Consider the following 25592-nt stretch of genomic DNA (forward strand, 5'->3'; position numbering starts at 1 on the left):
TTTACAGCCCACTCATCTTACAGACATGGAATACCTTGGTTGGGGTGGGAGATGGAGAGGAATTATATCTTGTTGTTTTTAGTCTCAATGTCAATACTTCAACTTCCAGATGGGTTTGTTCATTTCTAAAGCAGTCATCTTATGATCTCAATGGTGTTGCTAGTACTAAAGGCATTTCTGGAACACCTCTTTTTGAAACTGCCTTCAAATTGCAAAGCATAATTTTTCCAAGTATTTACAACTGCAGCAAAGGTATGTCTTTTGAGTGTGAATTTTCATTTCAGGAACCATTCAGTTATGTTTGGAGTCATACGTGGTGAATAAGGTAGGGAACCCAAAGGTCAGATACAATGTGGCCCCTAAACAGGCTGTCATTGAAAGCAATGGCTGACTTCTTTGTGTATTTCTGGAAAAAAAAAAAAAAAAACCCTAAAAAGGAACACTAGGAAGGCTTCATGATCTGGCTACAGCTTCTGAAAATAAAGGGAGCCTCTTCATCAGACCAGCTTTAAAGATTAGCGCTTGATACACATGAAAAACATCTTGGCCTAAGGGAAAGAGCAACTCATTTGAAGCTCAAGAAACCTGAGTTGGAATCCCATCTCCATCACTTTTCATCTGCAGGAGATTAGCTTAACATGTCTGAAAACTTGGTGTCCTCACCTGTAAATTGTTTTCAGTAATTCTCACCTTGCAGGATTGCTAGGAAAAATGGACATACTGTGTGTGAAGCATCCAGCTCGGTTATTGGTCATAGCATACATTCAATAAATGGTAAATATTATCATTACTGTTATTGTTAAGTCTCTCTAAAACTACCTGTAGTTTGCAGTTATAGGTTTTTTGTTTGTGTGTGTGTGTGTTTTTACAGTAACTAACCTTAGAGACAACAGTTGTTTTTATTAGACTCATGCCTCCATGAAAGCAGAGGCTTTTGGCAAATATGTGAGATGTAAAAAAGCAAAGTGGATTTCTTGACAATTCCCTTCTCCCCTCCCTTTTTTATCTGCTTCTCCTTCTCCATAACTTTGCATACCATTTAGTTTCTTAATGATTATCATGTGCTCCATTTAGAATGAGCTTCTTTGTTTTTCAGGTGAGACTACAGCCAGAACTTATCTGCTTTGCCCAAGACCACACACCCAAGTTTGATGATCCTAAATGCATCATCAATGTTGTCTAATTCCAAATAAGGGATCTTGCCATTTTACCGCCCACTGCCTTTCCTACCAAGGTATTTCAGGGAACTAACATTCACTGAGTGTCTACTTTGTACACTTAACCAAAGCGGTTCCATTCTCACACTCACAACCCTAAAAATGTAGGTATGATCACTATTCTCACTCTACAAAGGAAAAAGCTGACATTCAGAAAAAGCAAGCAATTTGCCCAAGGACACACAGTGGCCATGTTAGATGATATATTTGTCCAAACAGAAAAGCCTTCAGAGTCACAGGAATCAAAATATGAAGGTGGGATAACATCTATTCCCCCATCCCCACCAATGACTGCCCAGCTTGGGTTCCTGCCAAGAATGCCCCCCCTTTCAGTCTTTTCCAGAACCAGATCTCAAGTCATAACTGGAGGGGAAAGAGTCACTGAATAATATGGGGACCCCTATGTTAGTCAGCTAAGTCTAAAGCCTGAACTCTTTTAGAGAGGGTTTGTTCCCCTAAGTTACTCTGTGACATCAGAACCAGATACTCCATCCCCAGCATCCAGATGCCTGATGTCAGAGGCACCAACATTTTGAAGAAGCACAAAATGATCAAGGATTAGGTGCACCACTCTGATTGTTTGGCCTTTGACCTGCTCTTCATTAAAACAAGAGTTTGGACTAGAATTTCCTCCAGCTCTAACATAGAAAAAATAATGCCGCAATATGTAGGATGTCAGGAGATAGGGACTCTGAAATCAGACAGGTCTATTTAGGAAACTTTACTTTGCTATCTTCTGGCCTTATGATTTAAGCGGAGGGACTTATTTTACAAGCCTCAGTTTCCTCCTCTGTATAAGAGAGATTACGTGAACCAATAGGCACATAGCAATGGCTAGCACAGAAAAAGCACTTTAAAAATGTTAACCAATGTACTTTTTCCATTAAAATTTAAGGAACACTCAAGGATACATTTACTCCAAAAAGTCTCTCCTGCTGCCTCAATATAGCAGAATTTTCCTTTCCTATCTGATTTCTAGTCTCACTAGTGGACCACAGTGCTTTGGTGCTGCCCCTGAGAGGCACAGAATAAATGTCACACTTGCCTGGCAATGACTCTCCCACTTGAAACAGCTGATCCCACTGCACATCTCAGTTAGATTAAGTTTCTGTAAACACTACTCCCCTCACCTGGGCATGGTGGCTCATGCCTGTAATCCCAACATTTTGGGAAGCCAAGGTAGGGGAATCACTTGAGCCCAGGAGTTCAAGGACAGCCTAAGCAACACAGTGAGACCCTGTCGCTACAAAAAAAATAGGAAAAATTATCTGGGCATGGTGGCATGCACCTACAGTCCCAGCTACTTGGGAGACTGAGCCCTGGGTAGGTCAAGATTGCAGTGAGCTGTGATTGCACCACTACACTCCAGCAAGGCGACAGAGTGATAGCCTGTCTCAAAAACAAACAAGAAAAAAAAAAAAACCACAGTGGTCCCCTCATGGCACTCTTGCTTCAAATCATTCAACCTTTTCTGTTTGGTTTTTGGAGGCTTCCACTGTCTGGCTTTTTCCTCTCTCTAATCCTATCAATTGTGAAAGATCCAGCTCAATTTCTACCCCTCTTTAAGGCCTTTCCAAACTTTTGTTGGACTTGTCTATGAATTCATATGATACTTAGCATCAATGCCACAACTGCTGCCTTGCTCTTGCTCACCTTAAACAGAATAGTAAACACCCCCATGCTAGATCTTGAAGATTTTTACAGATAGGCACAATGTCCTATAAACCTATATACCCGTCTACCAGCCAGTACAGAACTGAGCACACAGAAAACGAGCAATATCGATTTCATTGAGTAATTTGTTGTTTTTCCCTCTCTGGCCTCAGTGATTTCATACATAAAATGACACAACTGTGAACAACATCTTCCTCCAAACTTGATGTTCAATGGGGCTATGATTAAAAGCCCCAAACTTTTATCAGAAAAATGATAATAAATCTTAGCCATTGGTGTAAATTGAAAGGATCATGTACTGAGCTACAACGTTGTTGATTTCATAATATTTCCCATCCCTCTGGAAACTCCAGAAAACTAAGTTACTATTCCCCCTTCCACCAAAAGTAAGAAAAATCAGGACCACTGAGATGAAACATCACACCACCCAGTTGAGAAGGTGACCTCAGGAAGTTTCTCCAGAATTCAGTACAAACATTTCAGATTTAATACTTTGCTAATGGAACATTATTGCTTTTCACACAATGAGCGATGTAATGATGAATTACAGCTGCAGGACTGACTGCCCTCTGCTCAAACCCTTTCAGAAGGAGTACTGTGGGGCCTCCTTCTGGTCACAATGTAGGATATTGGAATTCATTCCTAGAGTTTGAGGACACCTGTTGAGACAGAGAGAAGGAGACAGAGAGGAGGAGAGAGACAGAGAGAGAGAGGAGGAGAGAGACAGACAGAGAGAGGGAGAGAGAGAGAGAAGGAAAGAGAGAGAAACAGAGAAGGAGAAAGAGAGAAACAGAGAGAAGGAGAGAGAGAGAAACAGAGAAAGAAAGAAAGAAGAAAGAAAGAAAGAAAGAAAGAAAGAAAGAAAGAAAGAAAGAAAGAAAGAAAGAAAGAAAGAAAGAAGAAAAAGAAAGCAAGCAAGAAAGAAAGGGGTAGAAAGAAAAGAAATGGAAAGAAAGAAGAGAAAGAGGAATGGAGGCAGATACCTTCCATCTGCATTGCCCCAAGTGCTTATCATTGGTTTGGACACAGAGCAAGCATAAGTGTTTATTAAGGCTTGGCCTTAATAAGTGAACTGAAGGCAGAGAGAAGTGAACTGAAGATGGAGACAGAGGGCAGGATGCAGGAGGATGCAGCAGGACAGAGAAAATTAACTTATCCCTTTCTTAAATTTAGCCCCAAGACGGCTCCACTAACTTAAACCTACTTCAGTCTTATCATGAGAAATTTCTATTTCATTCTAATCATGACAGACCATTATACAAACTCAAATTGAGGGACTGCCTACAAAACACCTGACCACTAAAATGTCAAGGTCATGGAAAACAAGAAAAGACCGAGGAGCTGTCACAGACTGGAGACATGACATGACTAAAACGACAAATACCATGTTGAATCCTGAATGGATCCTGGAAAAACTGATGAAATCTGAATAACTTTTATGGTTTGGTTAATAACATTGTATCGAGATTAATGCCTTACTTTTGATAAATATTTTCTGGTTATATAAGATAAGGTTTTTTTCTAGACCTTCTCTTCCCTGCCAGCTTCTACATTCCTCTGAGAGCTCAACAGTGACTCTTAGAGGCCTGTAGCTGCAATAACAGCAAATCAGTTCAGCAATCTGAAAGAATGAGCCGTTTGGACCTGCGTTTTCCAAATTATTGAAACAAACTCTTTTGGCAGGCACTATTTTTAGAAAAGTAGTATCCATTTCTCTGCCATCTTTATAGAGCATGGAAATCACCACTTAATTATTCATTGTCCATATCTATTAGTATAAACATCTGCTTTTGGGCCAGGTGCAATGTCTCACACCTGTAATCCCAGCACTTTGGGAGTCTGAAGTGGAGGATCACTTAAGACCAGGAGTTCGACACCAGCCTGAGCAATATAGCAAGACGTCATCTCTACAAACAAAAAATTAATTTAAAAAATTATCCAGGCATGGTAGCACATGTCTGTAGTCCCAGCTACTTGGGAAGCTGTGGCTGCAGTGAGCTATGATCACAGCACTGTACTCCAGCCTGAGTGACATAGAGAAACCCTGTCTCTAAAACAATTATTAAATAAAATGTAAAACATCTGCGTTTGTACAATATATAAATAAAAGAGATCTTGGACTGGTCTGTGGAGACAGCTAATTGTACTGCTGGGTATTTTGGTCCTGTTCTGTGGGCCTTCACTGTCTCCTCTCCCCGTTAGGCTACCCTAAGTCCTTCAGAGGGAGAAGGGAGCACATCAACCAGGTGACTTTGAGGAGAAATAGCAGCTGGGGACAGTCTGGTCCTCAAAGCATCCTCACAAATCACCAGAGCACACATAAGTCCTTTACATCAGGGGTCCCCAATTCCCGGGGCCCCAGACCAGTAGTTCTTGGCCTGTTAGGGACCAGGCTGCACAGCAGGAGGTGAGCAGCGGACAAGCAAGCATTACCGCGTAAGCTCCGCCTCCTGTCAGATCAGTGGAGGCATTCGATTTTCATAGGAGCACGAACGCTATTGTGAACTGTGCATGTGAGGGATCTAGGTTGCCTGCTCCTTATGAGAATCTAACTAATGCCTGATGAGCTGAGGTGGAACAGTTTCATCCCTAAACCATCCTTCATCCCCAAACCATCCTCCATCCTTGCCCCATACATGGAAAAAATGTCTTCCACAAAACCCGTCCCCGGTGTAAAAAAGGTTGGGGACCCACTGCTGTACATCACTCTCTGGGTTTTCTGAGATGATGTCATCATCATCATCATCATCATCGTCATCAGTGTTCTTGGTAGTGACTAGGGTCCACCCTGCAGCGGGCACATTTTTGCCCAAGAAAGCCAGTGACAAAGCAGCACTGAGGGCCGAAAGTCTATGATACGACAAGCACCAGCTGTCATCTGTGAGGCATCCTGATATGTTTGTGTGTCACTGAAATTCAGGGGTCACTGGAGCCAAGGCTTCAGTGGGTAAAATGACCAGAGCGCAATGATCCCAGTACATTCTCTCAATGATGCCCATGGATACCACATGCATTCCTGCTCTGTGCCACACTCCTCCCTCAGACTTGGTAAATTTATTTGTCTCTAAAAAGAAGGGCTGAATACTCAGTCTTGAGGATCACTTCCAGATCTAACGTTCTAGGACTCAACTCATTGAAATATTTATTTTCTGTTACATAAAATCCTCCAATGCCATCAAAGAATACTCATCACCACCACATGGTGCAAATATCAGCTTCATCAATCAGGCATAATCCTTTCTTTGCAAAATAGTTCATTCCCCCAGATCTCACAGGCCACACCTTGAAGAGCTTAACACTGGGAGAAAGTATCAACTTAAGTCAACAGCATAAATGGCTCTCTGTGCAACAAACCGTTGGGCAACCCCAAAACCTCCTCTTGTGGAAGCAAATATGAGCTGTCATCCTCGGGTGCCCATCCAGAGAAGGGCAGCTGATGCTATTCAATGGGCCCCAGATGGAAATGTGCCTGAGCTGCAGACTTTGGGGGAATACTTGAATAAGGTCAGTGAATTTTTGTCCTTCCCCTCATAGAAAGCTTGACTTGCTGTGTCATGTTTCCATATGTAAGCAAAGCCAGATGAAGAAATACAGACGCTCCACGATACAAGCTCTGTAACCTACACATCCAAATTGAGTAAAACCAAAGACTGCAGCTGGGGCCTCCAGGAAGCTGCAGGAAGAAGTAAGCAAGCAGGACCTCAGCAGGCAAATTTGCTGGGGTCAGGAGCACAGGCTTGAGATGGGGCATCCCCAGCCCCCACCCCACTAAGATACACCAAGTCCAGGAGATCTTAGGGCTGTGTTTCTCAGCACCACGTGGTTGACTCAACTCCTTTGCCCTGGCTGCAATGCCACCACATTAGTAGCCCACATCCATGTGACACTGAGGCAGAGAGATGGAATGTAAAGGGTGTGGGATTTGGATACAGACAGACCTGGATGTGCATTTTAACTCTGCCATGTATGCGCCGCTGCTCTTTATGCAAGTTACTGAACAGCTCTGTGCCTCGGTCTCCTCATTAAAATGAAGATGATAGTTCTACTCTGCCACAGGGTTATTGGGAGGATTAAAGATAAGGCACACAAAGCTCTCAATAACAGTGCGTAGGACATAGTAGTCATAGCAACCAATAAATGGTAGCTGTTTTTCTCTGTTCTGTGTGAAAAAAGCTGGACACAAAAGGTCACATATTGTATGATTTCATTTATATGAAATTTCCAGAACAGATAAATCCATAGAGACAGAAAGTAGATTAGTGGTTGCCAAGGCCTGCGGGGAGGAAGGAGTGGAGGGTGACTGCTAATGGATACAGGGTTTCTTTTAGGGGTGATGAAAATGTTTTAAAATTAGACAGTGGTGATAGCTGTGCAACATAGTGGACATACAAAAATCACTGAATTGTACAAAGTATACAGTTGTAAATTTTATGGCGATGTGTATTATTTCTTAATCAAATAGTAATTAAAATGATTAACAAGATAAGATATATGGTATGTGAATTATGTCTTAACTAGAATTTGTTTTAAATACATGACCTATACCTCAATTTGTGAATATGAATAGAAATAAATATTTCTAAAATGTGGATAACAGTAGTACCTAACTCACAGACTTTTTGTGAAAATTTAATCAGTTGATTTTTAAAAAATATTTAAACTAATGCTGACACACTATAAAAGCTCAGTAAATGTCAGCTATAATTATTACTGTTATTGCCATTGTCACGATCATCATCATTTTCATCACAGGGAGCATAGTTTAATAGTCAAGATCAATGGAGTTTCAGTTAAACAGACCTGGTTTAAAATCTGACTTCATACCTGGCAGTATATATTATAATAGTTAATGATGTAGCTACTGGATTCAGACTATCTTCACCAAAATCCTCACTCCACCATTTACCATTTTGATTTTAGGCAAGTCTTCATCTTCAACCCCTCTGTGCCTCAGTTTCTTCATTTGTAAAATGGGGGTGATAATACTTCATACTTAATGTCATGCCACGAAAATCAAATGATGTATTCATTAGGATGCTGATATGATTTGGCTCTGTGTCCCCACCCAAATCTCATATTGAATTATAATTCTTAATATTAGGGGAGGGACCTGGTGGGAGGTGATTAGATAATGGGGGCGGATTTCCCCCTTGCTGTTCTCTTGATAGTAAGTTCTCATGAGATCTGATGGTTTAAAAGCGTGTAGTCCTTCCCCCTTCACTCTCTCCTCTTCCTGCTCTGCCATGTGAAGAAGGTGCTTGCTTCTCCTTCACCTTCTGCCATGATTGTAAGCTTCCTGAGGCCTTCCCAGCCATGCTTCCTGTCCAACCTGTGGAACTGTGAGTTCATTAAACCTCTTTTCTTCATAAATTACCCAGTCTCAGGTAGTTCTTTATAGCAGTGTGAGAACAGACTAACACAGATGCTTTTGGCTTCAGGTTTCAGAAACCTGGCTCATTTTGTCTGAAACCAAATAGGAAGAAAAAGAAGGCATAAGAAAGAGAAAATAATTAATTGAGAAAACACAATACAAATCAAGAAGGGAAGCAGAAAGAAAAAGAAAGGAGAGAGAAAGACAGAGAGGGGTTTAGAGAGGTTTATTTTCAGTAGCCATTAGTTTTGGGATGCTCCCCAGAGACTTCTCTGCCCAAATTTTCTTCCTGGGTTTTCAAGATTATTCTTCTTATGTTTTTAGTGTAAACTGCTTCAAATTCTTTAGGTAATAGGCAGGCACTAAATAAAACAATACTACATTGACTTATAGGCTTGTCATTATCTCTGCTCTCTAGGAGTATAAATCTCATGGAGAAGACTGTGCAAAATTATTATTATTATTATTATTATTTGTTTGAGACAGAGTTTCGCTTTTGTTGCCCAGGCTGGAGTGAAATAGTGTGATCTCGGCTCACTGCAACCTCCACCTTCTGGGTTCAAGTGATTCTCCTGCTTCAGCCTACCAAGTAGCTAGAACTATAGGCATGCGCCACCATACCCGGCTAATTTGTATTTTTAGTAGAGAAGGGGTTTCGCCATTTTGCATAGGCTGGTCTCAAACTCCTGCTTCAGCCTCCCAAGTAGCTGGGATTACAGGCGCCCACCACCACACCCAGCTAAATTTTTTTTGTATTTTTAGTAGAGACAAGGTTTCATCATGTTGGCCAGGCTGGTCTCAAACTCCTGACCTCAGGTGAGCCACCCGCCTCAGCCTCCCAAAGTGTTGGGATTACAGGCATGAGCCACCGCAGCTGGCACAAAATATTTTAACAATGTAACGTTTCTGCCCAGTCAATGGGATCATTTGGAAAGGCATTTTGCTTCTTTTTTTTTTTTTGTAAGCAACAGGGTCTTGCTCTGTCACCCAAGCTAGAGCACAGTGGTACGATCATAGCTCACTGCAGCCTCAACCTCTTGGGCTCAAGGAATTCTCCCACCTCGGCCTCCCAAGTAACTGGGAGTACAGGCACATGCCACCAAGCCCAGCTAATTTTTCTATTTTTTGTAGAGATGGGATCTCACTATGCTGTCCAGGCTGGTCTCAAACGCTTGGCCTCAAGCCATCCTCCCACATTGGCCTCAAGCCATCCTCCCATCTTGGCCTCCCAGAGTGCTGGGATTACAGGTGTGAGCCACCTCATCCAGCATAGAATGGCATTTTGAATAGGCCAATATGTGTGGACATATGCCCTAAAAGGGTTGGTTTCATTGAAGTAACACAGCAGGAAGCCAGAAACAAAAGCCTTGAATCAGAGATGAGATTCCATCTCTGGGCCTTTCATAACCATGCATGGCTTCAAATTCCCCATCCTCTAAGTATGAAATAACATCTTATCACCCTAGTTATGATTATAGAATGAAAGATTGGATAGGTCTTTAGGAAAGATGAACTTATTTTTCAGATATGCAGACAGGGACCCTGAAACTCAGTAACGGCAGCAGACCAGCTGGGTTCCAACAGGGTCGAACCTACTTTCTAGCCTTGTGTTCTACTGTGATATAATACAGACTGATGAATTTGTTTCTCTTTGTCTCTTTCTGACCATCACAGCAACTGATATCTACACAAGAGAAGAATATACATGCTGAAAGAACAGGATCACCTGGAGATATGTACCAATTCTGTGTCCCAATGAGAAATTTACAAATATCTGTATAGTTCTTAATGTAGAGATTGGTCCTTATCTAACAACGGAAGTTCAAGTTTCTAACTGCTTTCCTTTTGGCCTGATTTGATAAGGATCAGATTAGCAAATCAGAGTAAAGGTGAGATGGGGATGTAAATATTCATTGGCCTCTGACATTTCTAAGCAAGAAAGCCAAGGACTTCTACCAAGCCTGGAGACTGTTTCTCTTAAGATGCCAGGAGGAAGTGCTAGTCCAGGCTCCAAGAAACACTGACCCATGTGCCATTTTGAAAACCCCATCAGATCTACACGATCACAGTAAGAGAAGAACGTTTATTTCTATCGCCTATTGGCCACTGCCTGGTTTCCATTCAACCTAGAAAGAGGTTAAAATATATATATATAGCCTATGCTGTGATCTCACTGCATTGAGTATGATAGCTTTCACAGGAGTCTTTACCTCATTAAGATGGGTCGGGTAAGGATTTAAATTAGCCCATCTTTCCTCTCTATCACACATTCATTTCAACACTGTAATGAGTATTTCATAAAGGTTTTATGATTCTCAGTGGTATGGTGAATAGCCTTTGGCCTTTAAATCAAATGACAGAAAAAAAAGGTTTCTTCAGGCAGAAAAAATGAAGATTCTATTTCTGTTCCTAGATTGAGTTATTAGTCACCTGGTTTCACATTAAACTTTGATGATAAATTATTCAATAGCCATGATATCAGAAGTTCTGCTGGCCAGAACAAATTGCCAGTAACTACCCGCATGACTAAGAGAAAGCACTACCTCTAATTTCCCCTTTCTTTTGCCCAGGAGATTGTGGTTGCGATCTCCCAGTCCTGCTGGCTCCAATACCTGCCTGCCTGCCTTTTTTTCTTCCTTCCTTCCTAACCAAATTCTATCTTCCCTAATAAGAATACACTAGTATTCCATTAGGAGAGCCAGACAGAGAGAGAGAGAAAGAGAAAGAGAGAGAGAAAGGTTACCAGATTAAAGTTTTTATCAGACGGTATCTCCCAAGCAACCTAAAGTGTTTAGTCTGTCAGTCCCTTCCTCACATCTCCAAAGGGCCAGGAGGGAAGGAAGCCCTTCGTAGAGCGTATTGTGGAACTGGGCCAGCCCAATGCACTTTTAATTCCTCAGGAATAGCATCACTGTCCCCGTTGTTTCCCTGGGAGGTCATTCTACTGCCTATAGCTTCCACTCTACTATGGAAATAATTGTTTCTCCACCAAATTCGTAAGTTGAAACCCTAATCCCCAATGTGACTGTATTTGGAGACAGGGTTTACAAGGAGGTAACTAAGGTTAAATGAAGTCATACAGTTATTTTACCTTAATTAAATCAGGGTGGGTCCTTAAAAGAAGAGATAACAGAGCTCTTCTTCTTGCTCTTCTTCTCTTTTTCTTTGTCCTTTATTTTTCTTTCTTTTCTATTTTTTTGTTTCTTTTTCTTCTTTGCTCACAAAGAGGAGACTATGTGAAGACACAGCAAGAAAGCAGCCATCTGTGAGCCAAGAACGGAGCCCTCACCAGAAACCAAATCAGCCAGCACCTTGATCTTGGACTTCCAGCCTCCAGAACGTGAGAGAATAAATGTCTATTGTTTAAGCCACCTAGTCTGTGATATTTTGTTATGGAAGCCTGAGCAAACTAAGACACACTTCAGTTCCTTTCTGCCCGTTTCCTTCTTTGTAGTGCCCTCTTAGTACCTGCAAATTACTCTTTGGAGACTTACAGTCTTGAAGCAGAGGCACATTCCCACTTCTCCTAAATAGCAGCTTCCCTGAGCTGCACATATTAAATTATTTTAAGCTCACCCCATTTTTTCAGATTTTTAAGGCTCTTCTCCATACTTTGCTCGATTTCAACTGGTACATTACTTAGTATGGATGACAAATTTCAACCCCATAAGCCATCTTGCATCAACAACTACAAGACACAAAAACTCAAACACTCACTGTATCCTCCAGTATGAGTGCATGTGCGCATATGTGCACACACGCTGGTTTGTTATATTTATTTCGTGAGTGTCTTAGTCTGTTTTCTGCTGCTATAACAGAATACTACAGAATAGGTAATTTATAAAAAATAAAAGTTTATTTTGCTTATGGTTCTGAAGGCTGGGAAGTCCAAGAGCCTGGTGCTAGCATCTCGTGAAGGTCTTCATGCTTTGTTATCCCACAGCAGAAGGCAGAGGTGAAAACCAGTGCTCAAGGCATAGAGAGGCACCAGGGGCTGAACTCACTTTTTAACAACCCACTGTCATGATAACTAACCTGCTTCCATGATAATGACATTAATCTAGTCATGAGGGCAGAGCCAATCACCTCTTATCAAGTCCCAACTCCCAACACTCCTGCATTGGGAATTAAGTTTCCAACACATGAATTTTGAGGGGGACACATTCAAACTATAGCAAGGGGTAAAGGTAAAACATTATGGCCATTTAGGTTTCCTTGATTCTACCCAAGTAGAAATACAAAGAGAAGCCTGAGTTCCACTTCCCCTATCTCATCCAAATATTTCTCTTCAATGAGATGTTGGAAGCCCATCCAGGGATTGGTTAAAGATGGCAAAATACATAAGAAACCAACTTCCTGCATATTTCCAATGGCGAATTTGTTCCATTAAAAGGCATTAAATGGGAGCATGTACAGGATGAGTATTTCTCAGAGTCCTGTGTGAGAAAGCAAGCTGGGGATTCTGCTCATGTTTCCTGTGTTTGGACAGAGTCCACGCTGGTAAGCTCCTCTGCAAGAGATGAACAGAATCCAGTGTTATCTAAATGTCAGAGGGGATCATTCTAGAGAGTAGCCCCTTAAACTCTCTAAGGAGAGAAGGTTAAATTCACTGTCAAAACTTCCAGACATTCCACTCCCTCTTCCTCAAAGGAAACCTCAGAGCTGAGGTACCAAAGTGACATCAAACGAACAGAAAGTCATAAATGTTACCTGCCTCTGTAGCACTGCAGTTGGTGCATAGACAATGAGCCACAATAACACTGACAGCAGCCCAGCTCTCTCCTTGATCATTTTGGCTGCAGGCCCTCATAGGCATAAATCGCTGTTACGTAGGTCCACTGTGCATTTTAGCAATTTCAGGTGTTAGATATTTCAAATGATTTTATTCCAGTGACAAGGGGTGGGGTAAGCAACTGTCTATGGAACGGAGGTTGTGAAGAAGCGGCCACTTCAGGTTCCCCCTGGTGCACACACACCCAGAGCCCTGTAGGCGGAGACACAGAGCTGTCCATCTGAGCAAGCGGGACTTTGTTCTTATTTGTCTTCCCCACAAAATATGTACACTTAACATTGCAACTTTTCCTTTCCATTTGCATCTGTGAATCCTAGGGAGAAATCATAAATATCTGCATGTATCTATCTACCTATACATTTAAATACATGAAAGTTGGCAGTGGCTTTCTTTTTTCCATTTCAATTGATAGGCACAATGCATAAAAAGGAAATCAGTGTTGATCTTATTTTATCAAAGCAATTTCAAGAAATCTTTTAGTCAAAGATGAAAATAATCAGCTATTTCTTAGCACTGTGTTCATTGGTAATTCATGTTCCTGCGGAAATACAATGACCACACCTGCCATTGTGCTTTCGGCCAGACCTTGCTTGGAGAACATTTAAAGGACGGTGTGTTTATTCTACCTGCATATGAGGAGGTGCACAGATGCCCTCATGTAACACATCACAGTCAGAAACTCTATCATATGCAACCTGGGCATGGGATGGGACCATCCATGTACAGGTGCCAGCTCTGCCTGGAGCTGGGTAGAGAGACCAGATGGCTGCTGGGAGGGTTCCTGCTTCTCCTGATGCTCTGGACACACCAGATGGGAAAGTACTAGCAAATACGCATGCTGTTTTCTCTGGACATGTTGATGCCTGAATAAATGTCCTCCTTTTAAGCAGCGTACTAGTTTCCTGTGGCTACCGTAACAAATTGCCACAAGCTTGGTAAATTAAAACAACCAAAATTTATTTTCTCATAGCTCTGGGGGCCAGAAGTCAAAAATCAAGGTGTCAGCAGGGCCATGCTCCCTCTGAAATCTCTAGGAGAGAATCCCTTCTTGCCCCATTCAGCTTACGGTGGCCCCAGACATTCCTTGGTTTCTGGCAACCTAACTCTAGTCTCTGCCTCTGTCTTCACAGCCTTCTCTACTGTGTCTCTGTGTCCCAATCTTCCCTCTCCTTTCTCTCATACAGACATCAGTCATTAGATTTAGGGCCCACTCTCAATCCAGAATAAACTCATCTTCACTTAATTACCTCTGCAAAGACCCTGTGTCCACATAAAGTGACATTCATAGTACTGGGGGCCAGAACTTGGACATATATTTTGGGGGGACATAATTAAACCCACTACAAGCAGCATATCCAAGATGTCTTGTGGCACACTGACTTGTTACAAATTGCAGCCATCCCCAAATCATTTTCCTTTTCTTTTCTTCATACCCCAGGAACTAGAACTACAAATAGAAGCTTCAGTGAAAACATGGCATGCTCACAGGTTTTGACCTGGAAGCAGGGAGAAAAGGCATTTATAAGACCCTACAATCTGGACATTATGCTAGCCTGGAAACTCCACACTTGTTCTCTTCCAATCCTGTAAAATAAGGATTGCTGTCACCAGACTGCAGATGAGGTTACTGTGGCTCAGAGTAACCCACCCAAGGTCTCCCAGAAATCTCTGGGCAGGTGCAGGTTTGGAGACTGTGTCTATCTGACTACACAGCCTCATGCACTGTGTGTATGAGGATGTAGGGACAGAGTCAGAATAGATGGCTGCAATGTGGCAGCATTTGGAGAGCTCTTGGGAGGGCCCACACCATTCCCCCACTAAGCTGCCTTACCAGCTTGTTAGTGCCTGTTTTTCCTTCACAGGCAACAGCCCCTTCCGTTTTATAAATACACATAAGGGCGTAACCCAGAGAGGAGTAGTACCTTCTCTGAAATACATACCAAAGGTAGACCAGCTCATTTTCAGAGGCAGATTTGATCAGAAGAAGAAAACATAGAAGACAGCAAGGGCTGCTAGCAGACCCCCCTGAGAAAGAGGTTGAAGGCATCTAAAGACAGAAAATTGTGCAGTCCACTATCTTAGCTCCAGCGGCTGTAACAAATTTTCAGAGACTGGGTGGCTTAAATAACGAACATTTACTTCTCAGTTCTGGAAGACCAAGATCTAAGTGCCAACTTATTTGGTTACTAGTGAGGGCTCTCTTCCTGGTTTGCAGATGGTCATCTTCTTTTATCCTCATATGGTGCAGAGAGGAAGCCAACTCTCTCGTGTCTGTTATTTTTCTTTTTGAGAATATGCTATTTTAAAATTTTTATGGGTACATAATAGTTGTACATATTTATGGAATACATGTGTTACAAGTATGTAATGTGTAATGATCAAATCAGTGTAATTGGGATATTCATTGCCTTAAACATTTATCATTTATTTGTGTTGAGAACATTCCAAATCCACTTCTCGAATTATTTTGAAGTGTATGATAAATTACTGTTAACTATAGTTGCTCTATTGCGCTACCAGATCACTAGATCTTATTCCTACTAGCTAATTGTATTTTCATATCCATTTTTTATATGGGCACTTATCCCATCATGAGAGCTCCATTGTCGTGACCTAATTACCTCCCAAAGGCCCCACCTCCTAATACCATCACATTGGGGATTAGGGTTTCAACATATAATTTCTGGAGAGACACAAACATTCCATCCATTACGGTAAGTATGCCTGGAGCAGTCAGCTTGCTCTGTCTGATCAATTCTGTGTGGGTATCTGACAGCGAGGTGATTCTGGATCAGTCAGGCACCTCTATTTGTCTCAGGTTCCTATCTATAACACAAAGTGAGAATAAACATTTCCACCTGTCGAGGATCCAGAACGGCTTCCCTGGAACTGCTTGATGCTGGATTGGGCAATGTTTTACATGGAAACAAACACAGGTCACATACTTTGATCCAGTAGACAAATTGAAGTTAGGCCATCAAAATAAAACCGGAAGAGAATCTTTTGAAAAAGAAATTAAATTAATAAATATTTTCTCTAAATAGAAAAGTAATGAGCAGGGTGTATAGAGAAAACCATGACAATTCTATAAAATAAGTTAATATATTCTTTAGACAGAACCAGGAAATCAAAGAAATATAAAGTCCCAGCACAAAAACGTGCAAGATAATTTGATAAACCATTCCCTGACAAGAAAGTAACTACACTTAGAACAGCAAGAAGAAATCTAAGGGAATGGAGCAAAAGCAAACAGGCTAAAATAAAGCAAGAGGGATTCTGGTGAGATATATGGAAGAACTTCCAGACCGTTATAGGGATGAGGACTAAGCTCAGTTTTTGTTTTTGTTTTAATCTTGCCCAAATTCCTTTCTAAGGGGTCTGGGGAGTCATGCCCTACAAACCATAAATTCTCATCAGAAGGGTTTTGTTTAACCCTGTATATCATGGCTTACTTCTCAATCTGACTCTGATATAACAAGGGAAAAAATCAAAATGTTTTACCGCAAAATATATTTCCTTGGCATACCTTGGAATTGCCCTGCAAAGTCTCTTGTAGGAAAAATCCGCCTTCTATAGAGAATCCCTTTCCCCCTTTGTTTTCCTTCCTTCCTTTCCAGATCCAGGAGATTATCAACCAAGAGTCAAGCACCCGTTTAAGTCCGGTAAGAAACATTTTACAACTTGCTCTCTCTGAAGTCTACTATCTGAGAGCTTCCTCTGCACAATAAAACTTGGTCTCCACAATCCTTTACCTTACCCTGAACGTTTCCTTCGATCCCAGGTCTTCAGATAAACTCAACCAATTGTCAACCAGAAAATGTTTAAATTTACCTATAGACTGGAAGCCTTCCCCATTTTGTGTTGTCCTGCCTTTCTGAATGAAACCAATGTATTTCTTAAACGTATTTGATTGATGTCTCATACCTCCCTAAATATATAAAACCAAGCTGTACCCTGACCACTTGGGCACATGTTCTCAAGACCTTCTGAGGGCTGTGTCATGGGCCATGGTCACTCATATTTGGCTCAGAATAAATCTCTTACAATATTTTAAAGAGTTTGACTCTTTTCGTCAACAGGTATAAACTGTTGATCCAAGGAGGTATAGAGCTTATTACCCACAGATATTCAGAAAAATGATACATATTTCTATTTAGTTTCCTAACAGCACAATAGAGGGAGTTTTCTGATACTTGGAAACTTTTAAGAGAAAAAAAAAATTACCTTTTAATATACATTTGATCCCCCCAAAAAGTGTTTTTCACGGTTTTATATAATAATGACTACTATTTTCCTAGTGTTATAGTAATAAGTATATATGATAATGATTATCATTCCATAGAAAGATGTACTAATATTTTTAGAACATCTTTTGGGTGCCACATACTTTTCACATATGAACACACATAACCACCTGTAAGGAATAAGGAGCCTGAGATGCAGTGCATTCGAGTAATCTTTCTATATCATGTGGCTAATCGGTGATATGACAGGAATTCAAAGCAAGTTTGGCTGATTTCAAAGACCAAATTCTTACCACTACACTGAACTGCCTGAAATGTACAAGGCTGACATTTACAGGTTATGCTCTCTCAAGCATTCTGTAAGCTCCTGGAAGGCAGAGGCTCTGTATTTGGCCTCTGTCTTTCTCACATCTGCCCCTCCTCATCTAATCAGCCAGCCGATCTTGTGTCTCCTCCTTCTAAATACGTTTTGAAGGCATTAATTTCTCTACCTCATCAACTCCATTGCCTTCCAGCCAGCCACCACCACTGTCCTTTATAAGAAGTATGAAGACCACTAACTAACTTGCTCTGCCTCCAGGCTTGCCTTTTCAGAGTCAACTTTTTGTAGCTAGAGACAGCTTTCTAAAATGCAAATCTGATCAGGTTGTGCTCTTCCCTACAACTCTTCAATGATTTCACATTGCCTCCTGCAATGGACTGCATGCTTGCATTCCCTCAAGTTCCTATGTTGAAATCCTAAACCCGCATGTGATGGTATCAGGAGGTAGGGCCTTTGAGAGGTGATGAGAATGGTGCCCTCATGGATGGGATTCATGTCCTTATAAAAGGGACCCCAGAGAGCTCTCTCATGCCCTTTCCACCATGTAAGGATGCAAAAAGAAGTCAGCAGTCTGCAAGAGGAAAAGGTCCTCACCAAAACCATGCTGACACCCTGATTTCAGATTTCCAGTCTCCAGAGCTGTAAGAAAAAAAATACGTTGTTGAAAAGCCACCCACGCTATGATATTTTGTTATAACAGCCCAAGGTGACTAAGACACCTCCCAATGCTTTCTACACTCATAATACAGTTCCCAGCTTTTGCTCTGCTGTCCTGCCAGGAAGGACATTGCCCACCAGCTTCACCAGGCTAACCCCTATCTGTTGTATGCAGTTCCCCTGGTTTCAGTTTAAATGCCACCTTCTCCTCCTCCTTGATTGCCCATGGCTGCACTTGAGACTCCTTCTGTATACTCCTATAGCACCCTGTGCAGGTCCCTTATAGTGCTCACCAAGCTGTATCACATATACAGCTGTTGATTTGTTTCCTCCATGACAGAACTAAAAGCTATTCAATAGCAGTGACCGTGACCTTTTCATAAACGACTTCCCAGCAATTCACAAGTCAAGTTCCCAATGACTGTATGAATGAAAAAAAAAAAAAATGTATGGTAAGGGCTGAACTCAAAATCAGTGCTTAATAACTGCTCCCTTGCTAAATAAATGCATAGGAGAGACTGTGTAGGACCTGCTCCAGATTAACTGACCTGCAACACAAAGGATTCTCTTCTCTCTAGGCACTCAAACTTGACTTCAGATAGCAGAGTGGAAGGCTTTACTAGGGCTTCCAGAAATAGAGGATGGGAAATGTTACCCCTGTGAAAGCAGGAAAAGAATGATCTGTGGTTGCTAGGTCGTTCTTCCTGTTCTTGTGTCTCAAACTGCTTTTCTTGAATAATTCAGGCTTTTGGTTAGTCACCATAAACAAATGTGACAACAGATTAATTTTAATTTGAGGTTATAAAACAAAGCAAGGGGTATTGGTACACAATGTCCACTTTGCTGTCACAGTCCAGGGATAAGGAGGATAATTTAATTTGTTTTCTCTGGACGTTCAGCTCCCCCAAGGGAAGAAATATTCAACCTTAGGGCATCTTCTCCATCAGTTGTTTTTCTCTGGCTCTTCCTGTTCCCTGGGTGGAGAGGGGAGGTGAGCATTTGTCCTTTAAAGACTGTTAGATAATGTTGTTGGGAATGTGAGAGAGTTGGCAGAGAGGGACAGAGGACAAGCAGTGCTTTTAAAGAGAAAAAAACCATATGTTCCACTTTGATTTCATAAGTGTCTCAGGATGTGTCTTTAAGAAAAGGAAAGAAATGGCAATTTATGTGGTCATTTAGATACTGCAATTGCCTGTCTTTGTGTGTGTCAAGAGGTTCTGAGGAGGCAGAAGATGACTGAGAGTTCAGCATAGCTGTCCACATGCCCCCTCTCAAGAACCTTGTATGTTCATTGGTCTGATCCTGACCCTCAGTGGTTCCCTGTGTCGCACTCCCTGATCTGCATTAGAAGCTCTGGGGCTTTAGAAATTAGCAAGGTGAATAGAATAGGAAGAAGAGAAGATCCAGCAATATGTGAGGGGGTAACTGCAAATACAACAGCAAAAGCATGAAGAGGAGAACAGATTTCCAGGAATTAGCAATGATTTTAAAAAACTGAAGTACTGTATACAAAATAAACAAAATGTTAGGTGACCAAACTTATTTACTAAACTGAATGACTGAGGAGTTCTGAAGGTCTTGCTAGTTCTTCAAGTAACACAAACAAACCCATTGCCTCTTAGGCTAATTACGTGGAAAAATGTTATTCTCTTAACAATGCATCCTTTTTTATTAAACAGCCTATAAGCAGATTTTTATTTTAAAAAATTCCTTTCTGACAACCTTATTTTTTTCATTTTAAGCTTTGTTTTATTGTCCTGCATATTTGTGCTTGAGAATTTTTACTACAACAACAACCACAGGCTTAGAGACAGAATTTTTTTTCTAATTTTTTAATATATATTTTTCATTGACACATAATAATTGTACATATTTGTGCAGTACAATGTGAAATTTTGATACATGTATATGATGTATAATGATCAAATCAGGGTAACAGCATATTCATCACCCAAACTTTTATTATTTCTTCTTGTGGTAACATTCAAAATCATCTCTTTGCCGGGCATGGTGGCTCAAGCCTGTAATCCCAGCACTTTGGGAGGCCATTGTAGGTGGATCACGAGGTCAGGAGTTTGAGACCAGCCTGGCCAATATGGTGAAACCCCGTCTCTACTAAAAAACACAAAAATTAGCCAGGCGTGGTAGCTCACGCCTGTAGTCCCAGCTACTGGGGAGGCTGAGGCAGGAGAATCGCTTGAACTCGGGAGGCGGAGGTTGCAGTGAACCGAGATCATGCCACTGTACTCCAGCCTGGGCGACAGAGTGAGACTTCACCAAAAAAAAAAAAAAAAAAAAAAAAAAAAAAAAAGTCTCTTCTAGCGATAAGGAAAAATACAGTATTTTACAATAGTCACCCTACAGGGCTATAGAACACTAGAACTTATTTCTCCTATCTAGCTATAATTTTGTATCCATTAACCAGCCTCTCCACAACCTCCCCTTACCCTTACCCTTCCCAGCCTCTAATACTCACAATTCTACTCTCTACTTCTACTTCTATTCTCAATCTCTCAATTCTACTCCTATGAGCTAACTTTTTTAGCTCCCACATATGAGTGAGAACATGTGGTATTTATCTTTCTGTGCCTGACTTATTTTACTTAACATGATGTCCTCCAGGTTAATCCATGTTGCTGCATATGACAGGATTTCATTATTTTTTATGGCTGAATAGTATTCTATTGATTATATGTATACCACATTTTCTTTATCCATTCATTCATTGATGGACACTTAAGTTGATTCCATATCTTAGCTATTGTGAATAGTGCTACAATGAATGTGGAAGTGCAGATATCTCTTCAACATACTTATTTCATTTCCTATAGATATATACCCAGTAGTGGGATTGCTAGATCACATGGTAGGTCTATTTTTAGCTTTTTGAGGAACCTCCAAACTGTTCTTCATAGAGATTGTACTAATTTACATTCTTACTGACAGTGTATGAGGGTTCCCTTTTCTCCACATCTTTGCCAGTATTTGTTATTTTTTCTCTTTTTTGTAATAGCCATTCTAAGTGGGGTAAAGTGATATTTCATTGTGATTTTAATTTTCATTTCCCTGATGAATAGTAGGATTGAGCTTTTTTTCACATATATGTTGGCTATTTGTTCATCTTCTTTTGAGAAATGTCTATTCAGATCCATGTAGATGTATGGATTTTCTAGGTTCCCTACTCTGTTCCATTGGTCTGTGTGTCCATTTTTATGCCAATACCATGCTGTTTTGGTTACTATGGCTTTGTAGTATATTTTGAAGTCAGGTGGTGTGATGCCTCCAGCTTTGTACTTTTTGACCAAGCTTGCTTTAGCTATCTGAGGTCTTTGTGGTTCCATATACATTTTAGGATTGCTTTTTCTATTTCTGTGAAGAATGTCATTGGTATTTTAATAGAGATTGCATTGAATCTGTAGATGGCTTTGAGTAGTATAGTCATTTTAACAATATTTATTCTTCCAATCTCTGAACATAGAATGTCTTTCCATTTTTTGTGTGTCTTTTTCAGTTTATTTTATTTATTTATTCATTCATTTATTTATTTATTTGTTTATTTATTTTTGTTCCTCATGTCCAGTTGTGCTGGATTCCTTTTTTTTTTTTTTTTTTTTTTTTTTGGTCAGTGTTTTACAGTTTACATTGTAGAGATCTTTAACCTCCTTGGTTAAAGTTATTCCTAGGTATTTTTTTTGTATCTATTGTAAATGGGATTGCTTTCTTGATTTCTTTTTCAGCTAGTTTGTTATTGGTGTACAGAAATGCTACTGATTTTTGTATGTTGGTTTTTTAATCCTGTAACTTTACTGAATTCATTCATCAGATCCAAGAGTCTTTTGGTGGAATCTTTAGTTTTTCAATATATAAGATCATGCTGTCTGCTAACAGAGACAATTTTATTTCCTCCTTTACACTTTGGATGCCTTTTTATTTCCTTCTCTTGCGTAATTGTTCTGGCTAGGGCTTCCTAAAGTACTATGCTGAATAAGAGTGGTAAAAGTGGGCATTCTTGTCCTATCCCAGTTCTTAGAAAGAAAACTTTCAACTTTTCCACATTCAGTACAATGTTGGTTGTGGGGTATTGTGTTTAGGTACATTCCTTCTGTACTTAATTTATTGAAAGTTTAGGTGCGTTCCTTCTGTACCTAACTTGTTGAGAATTTTTATCATGAATGGATGTTGAATCTTATCAGATGGATTTTCTGCATGTATTGAGATGATATGGGTTTTGTCCTTTATTCTGTTCATGTTTATAGAATTACATATGTTAAACCATCCTGGCATCCCTGGAATAAATCCTACATGATCATGATATATATATTTTTTTTCTTTTTTTTTGATGTGCTATTGGATTCAGTTTGCTAAGATTGTGTTAAGGATTTTTGCATCGATGTTAATCAGGGATATTGTCCTGTAGTTTTATTTTGTTGTTGTTGTTGTGTCCTTGTCTGGTTTTGGTATCAGGGTAATGCTAGCCTCAGAATAAGTTTAGAAGAATTCCCCAGTTTTTGATTTTTTGGAATAGTTTATGAAGAATTGGTGTTAATTCTTCTTCTTTTTTTTTCTTATTATACTTTAAGTTCTAGGCTACATGTGCACAACATGCAGGTTTGTTACATACGTATACTTGTGCCATGTTGGTGTGCTGCATCCATCAACTCGTCAGCACCCATCAACTTGTCATTTACATCAGGTATAACTCCCAATGCCATCCCTCTCCTCCCCGTCCCCATAATAGGCCCCAGTGTGTGATGTTCCCCTTCCCGAGTCCAAGTCATCTCATTGTTCAATTCCCACCTATGAGTGAGAATATGTGGTGTTTGGTTTGCTGTTCTTGCTATAGTTTGCTGAGAAGGATGGTTTCCAGCTGCATCCATGTCCCTACAAAGGACACAAACTCATCCTTTTTTATGGCTGCATAGTATTCCATGGTGTATATGTGCTACATTTTCTTAATCCAGTCTGTCACTGATGGACATTTGGGTTGCTTCCAAGTCTTTGCTATTGTGAATAATGCCACAATAAACATACATGTGCATTTGTCTTTATAGCAGCATGATTTATAATCCTTTGGGTATATACCCAGTAATGGGATGGCTGGGTCATATGGTATTTCTAGTTCTAGATCCTTGAGGAATCGCCACACTGTTTTCCACAATAGTTGAACCAGTTTACAATCCCACCAACAGTGTAAAAGTGTTCCTATTTCTCCACATCCTCTCCAGCACCCGTTGTTTCCTGACTTTTTAATGATTACCATTCTAACTGGTGTGAGATGGTATCTCATTGTGGTTTTGATTTGCATTTCTCTGATGGCCAGTGATAATGAGCATTTTTTCATGTGCCTGTTGGCTGTATGCATGTCTTCTTTTGAGAAATGTCTATTCATATCCTTTGCCCACTTTTTGATGGAGTTGGTTTTTTTTTTCTCATAAATTTGTTTGAGTTCTTTGTAGGTTCTGGATATTAGCCCTTTATCAGATGAGTAGATTGCAAAAATGTTCTCCCATTCTGTAGGTTGCCTGTTCACTCTGATGGTAGTTTCTTTTGCTGTGCAGAAGCTCTTTAGTTTAATTAGATCCCATTTGTCAATTTTGGCTTTTGTTGCCATTACTTTTGGTGTTTTAGACATGAAGTCCTTGCCCATGCCTATGTCCTGAATGGTATTTCCTAGGTTTTCTTCTAGGGTTTTTATAGTTTTAGGTCTAACATTTAAGTCTCTAATCCATCTTGAATTAATTTTCGTATAAGGAGTAAGGAAAGGATCCAGTTTCAGCTTTCTGCTTATGGCTAGCCAATTTTCCCAGCACCATTTATTAAATAGGGAATCCTTTCCCCATTTCTTGTTTCTCTCAGGTTTGTCAAAGATCAGATGGCTGTAGATGTATGATATTATTTCTGAGGGCTCTGTTCTATTCCATTGGTCTATATCTCTGTTTTGGTACCAGTACCGTGCTGTTTTGATTATGACAGCCTTGTAGTATAGTTTGAAGTCAGGTAGCGTGATGCCTCCAGCTTTGTTCTTTTGACTTAGGATTGTCTTGGAGATGTGAGCTCTTTTTTGGTTCCATATGAACTTTAAAGCAGTTTTTTCCAATTCTGTGAATAAAGTCATTGGTAGCTTGATGGGAATGGCATTGAATCTATAAATTACCTTGGGCAGTATGGCCATTTTCACGATATTGATTCTTCCTATCCATGAGCATGGTATGTTCTTCCATTTGTTTGTGTCCTCTTTTATTTCACTGAGCAGTGGTTTGTAGTTCTCCTTGAAGAGGTCCTTTACATCCCTTGTAAGTTGGATTCCTTGGTATTTTATTCTCTTTGAAGCAATTGTGAATGGAAGTTCATTCATGATTTGGCTCTCTGTTTGTCTGTTACTGGTGTATAAGAATGCTTGTGATTTTTGCACATTAATTTTGTATCCTGAGACTTTGCTGAAGTTGCTTATCAGCTTAAGGAGATTTGGGGCTGAGACAATGGGGTTTTCTAAATATACAATAATGTCATCTGCAAACAGGGACAATTTGACTTCTTCTTTTCCTAACTGAATACCCTTTATTTCTTTCTCTTGCCTGACTGCCCTAGCCAGAACTTCCAACACTATGTTGAACAGGAGTGGTGAGAGAGGGCATCCCTGTCTTGTGCCAGTTTTCAAAGGGAATGCTTCCAGTTTTTGCCCATTCAGTATGACATTGGCTGTGGGTTTGTCATAAACAGCTCTTATTATTTTGAGATATGCTCCATCAATACCGAATTTATTGAGAGTTTTTAGCATGAAGCGCTGTTGAATTTTGTCAAAGGCCTTTTCTGCATCTATTGAGATAATCATGTGGTTTTTGTCTTTGGTTCTGTTTATATGCTGGATTACATTTATTGATTTGCATATGTTGAACCAGCCTTGCATCCCAGGGATGAAGCCCACTTGATCATGGTGGATAAGCTTTTTGATGTGCTGCTGGATCTGGTTTGCCAGTATTTTATTGAGGATTTTTGCATTGATGTTCATCAGGGATATTGGTCTAAAATTCTCTTTTTTTTGTTGTGTCTCTGCCAGGCTTTGGTATCAGGATGATGTTGGCCTCATTAAATGAGTTAGGGAGGATTCTCTCTTTTTCTATAGATTGGAATAGTTTCAGAAGGAATGGTACCAGTTCCTCCTTGTACCTCCGGTAGAATTCAGCTGTGAATCCATCTGGTCCTGGACTTTTTTTGGTTGGTAGGCTATTAATTATTGCCTCAATTTCAGAGCCTGCTATTGGTCTATTCAGGGATTCAACTTCTCCCTGGTTTAGTCTTGGGAGAGTGTAAGTGT

General features: G+C 40.4%; 1 protein-coding gene across 3 annotated transcripts in view; it reads right to left on the reverse strand.

Moving 5' to 3' along the window:
• Positions 1–13210, reverse strand: part of PAGE4 (PAGE family member 4) — a 79007-nt gene extending 65797 nt beyond the window's left edge. For 2 of the 3 annotated variants that reach the window (XM_073013210.1, XM_007991717.3), the window contains exon 1: positions 12973–13210. In XM_073013210.1, the coding sequence (XP_072869311.1) occupies positions 12973–13053 (81 nt within the window). In that variant the 5' untranslated portion in view covers positions 13054–13210. Of the gene's footprint in view, positions 1–11353; positions 11977–12972 lie in introns of those variants that run through there. The other variant, XM_073013211.1, reaches the window with a different exon arrangement.
• Between the last annotated feature and the right edge of the window lie 12382 nt (positions 13211–25592).

The sequence above is a fragment of the Chlorocebus sabaeus genome, chromosome X, assembly GCF_047675955.1.
Source record: "Chlorocebus sabaeus isolate Y175 chromosome X, mChlSab1.0.hap1, whole genome shotgun sequence".
In the NCBI taxonomy this organism is placed as follows: Eukaryota; Metazoa; Chordata; class Mammalia; order Primates; family Cercopithecidae; genus Chlorocebus; species Chlorocebus sabaeus.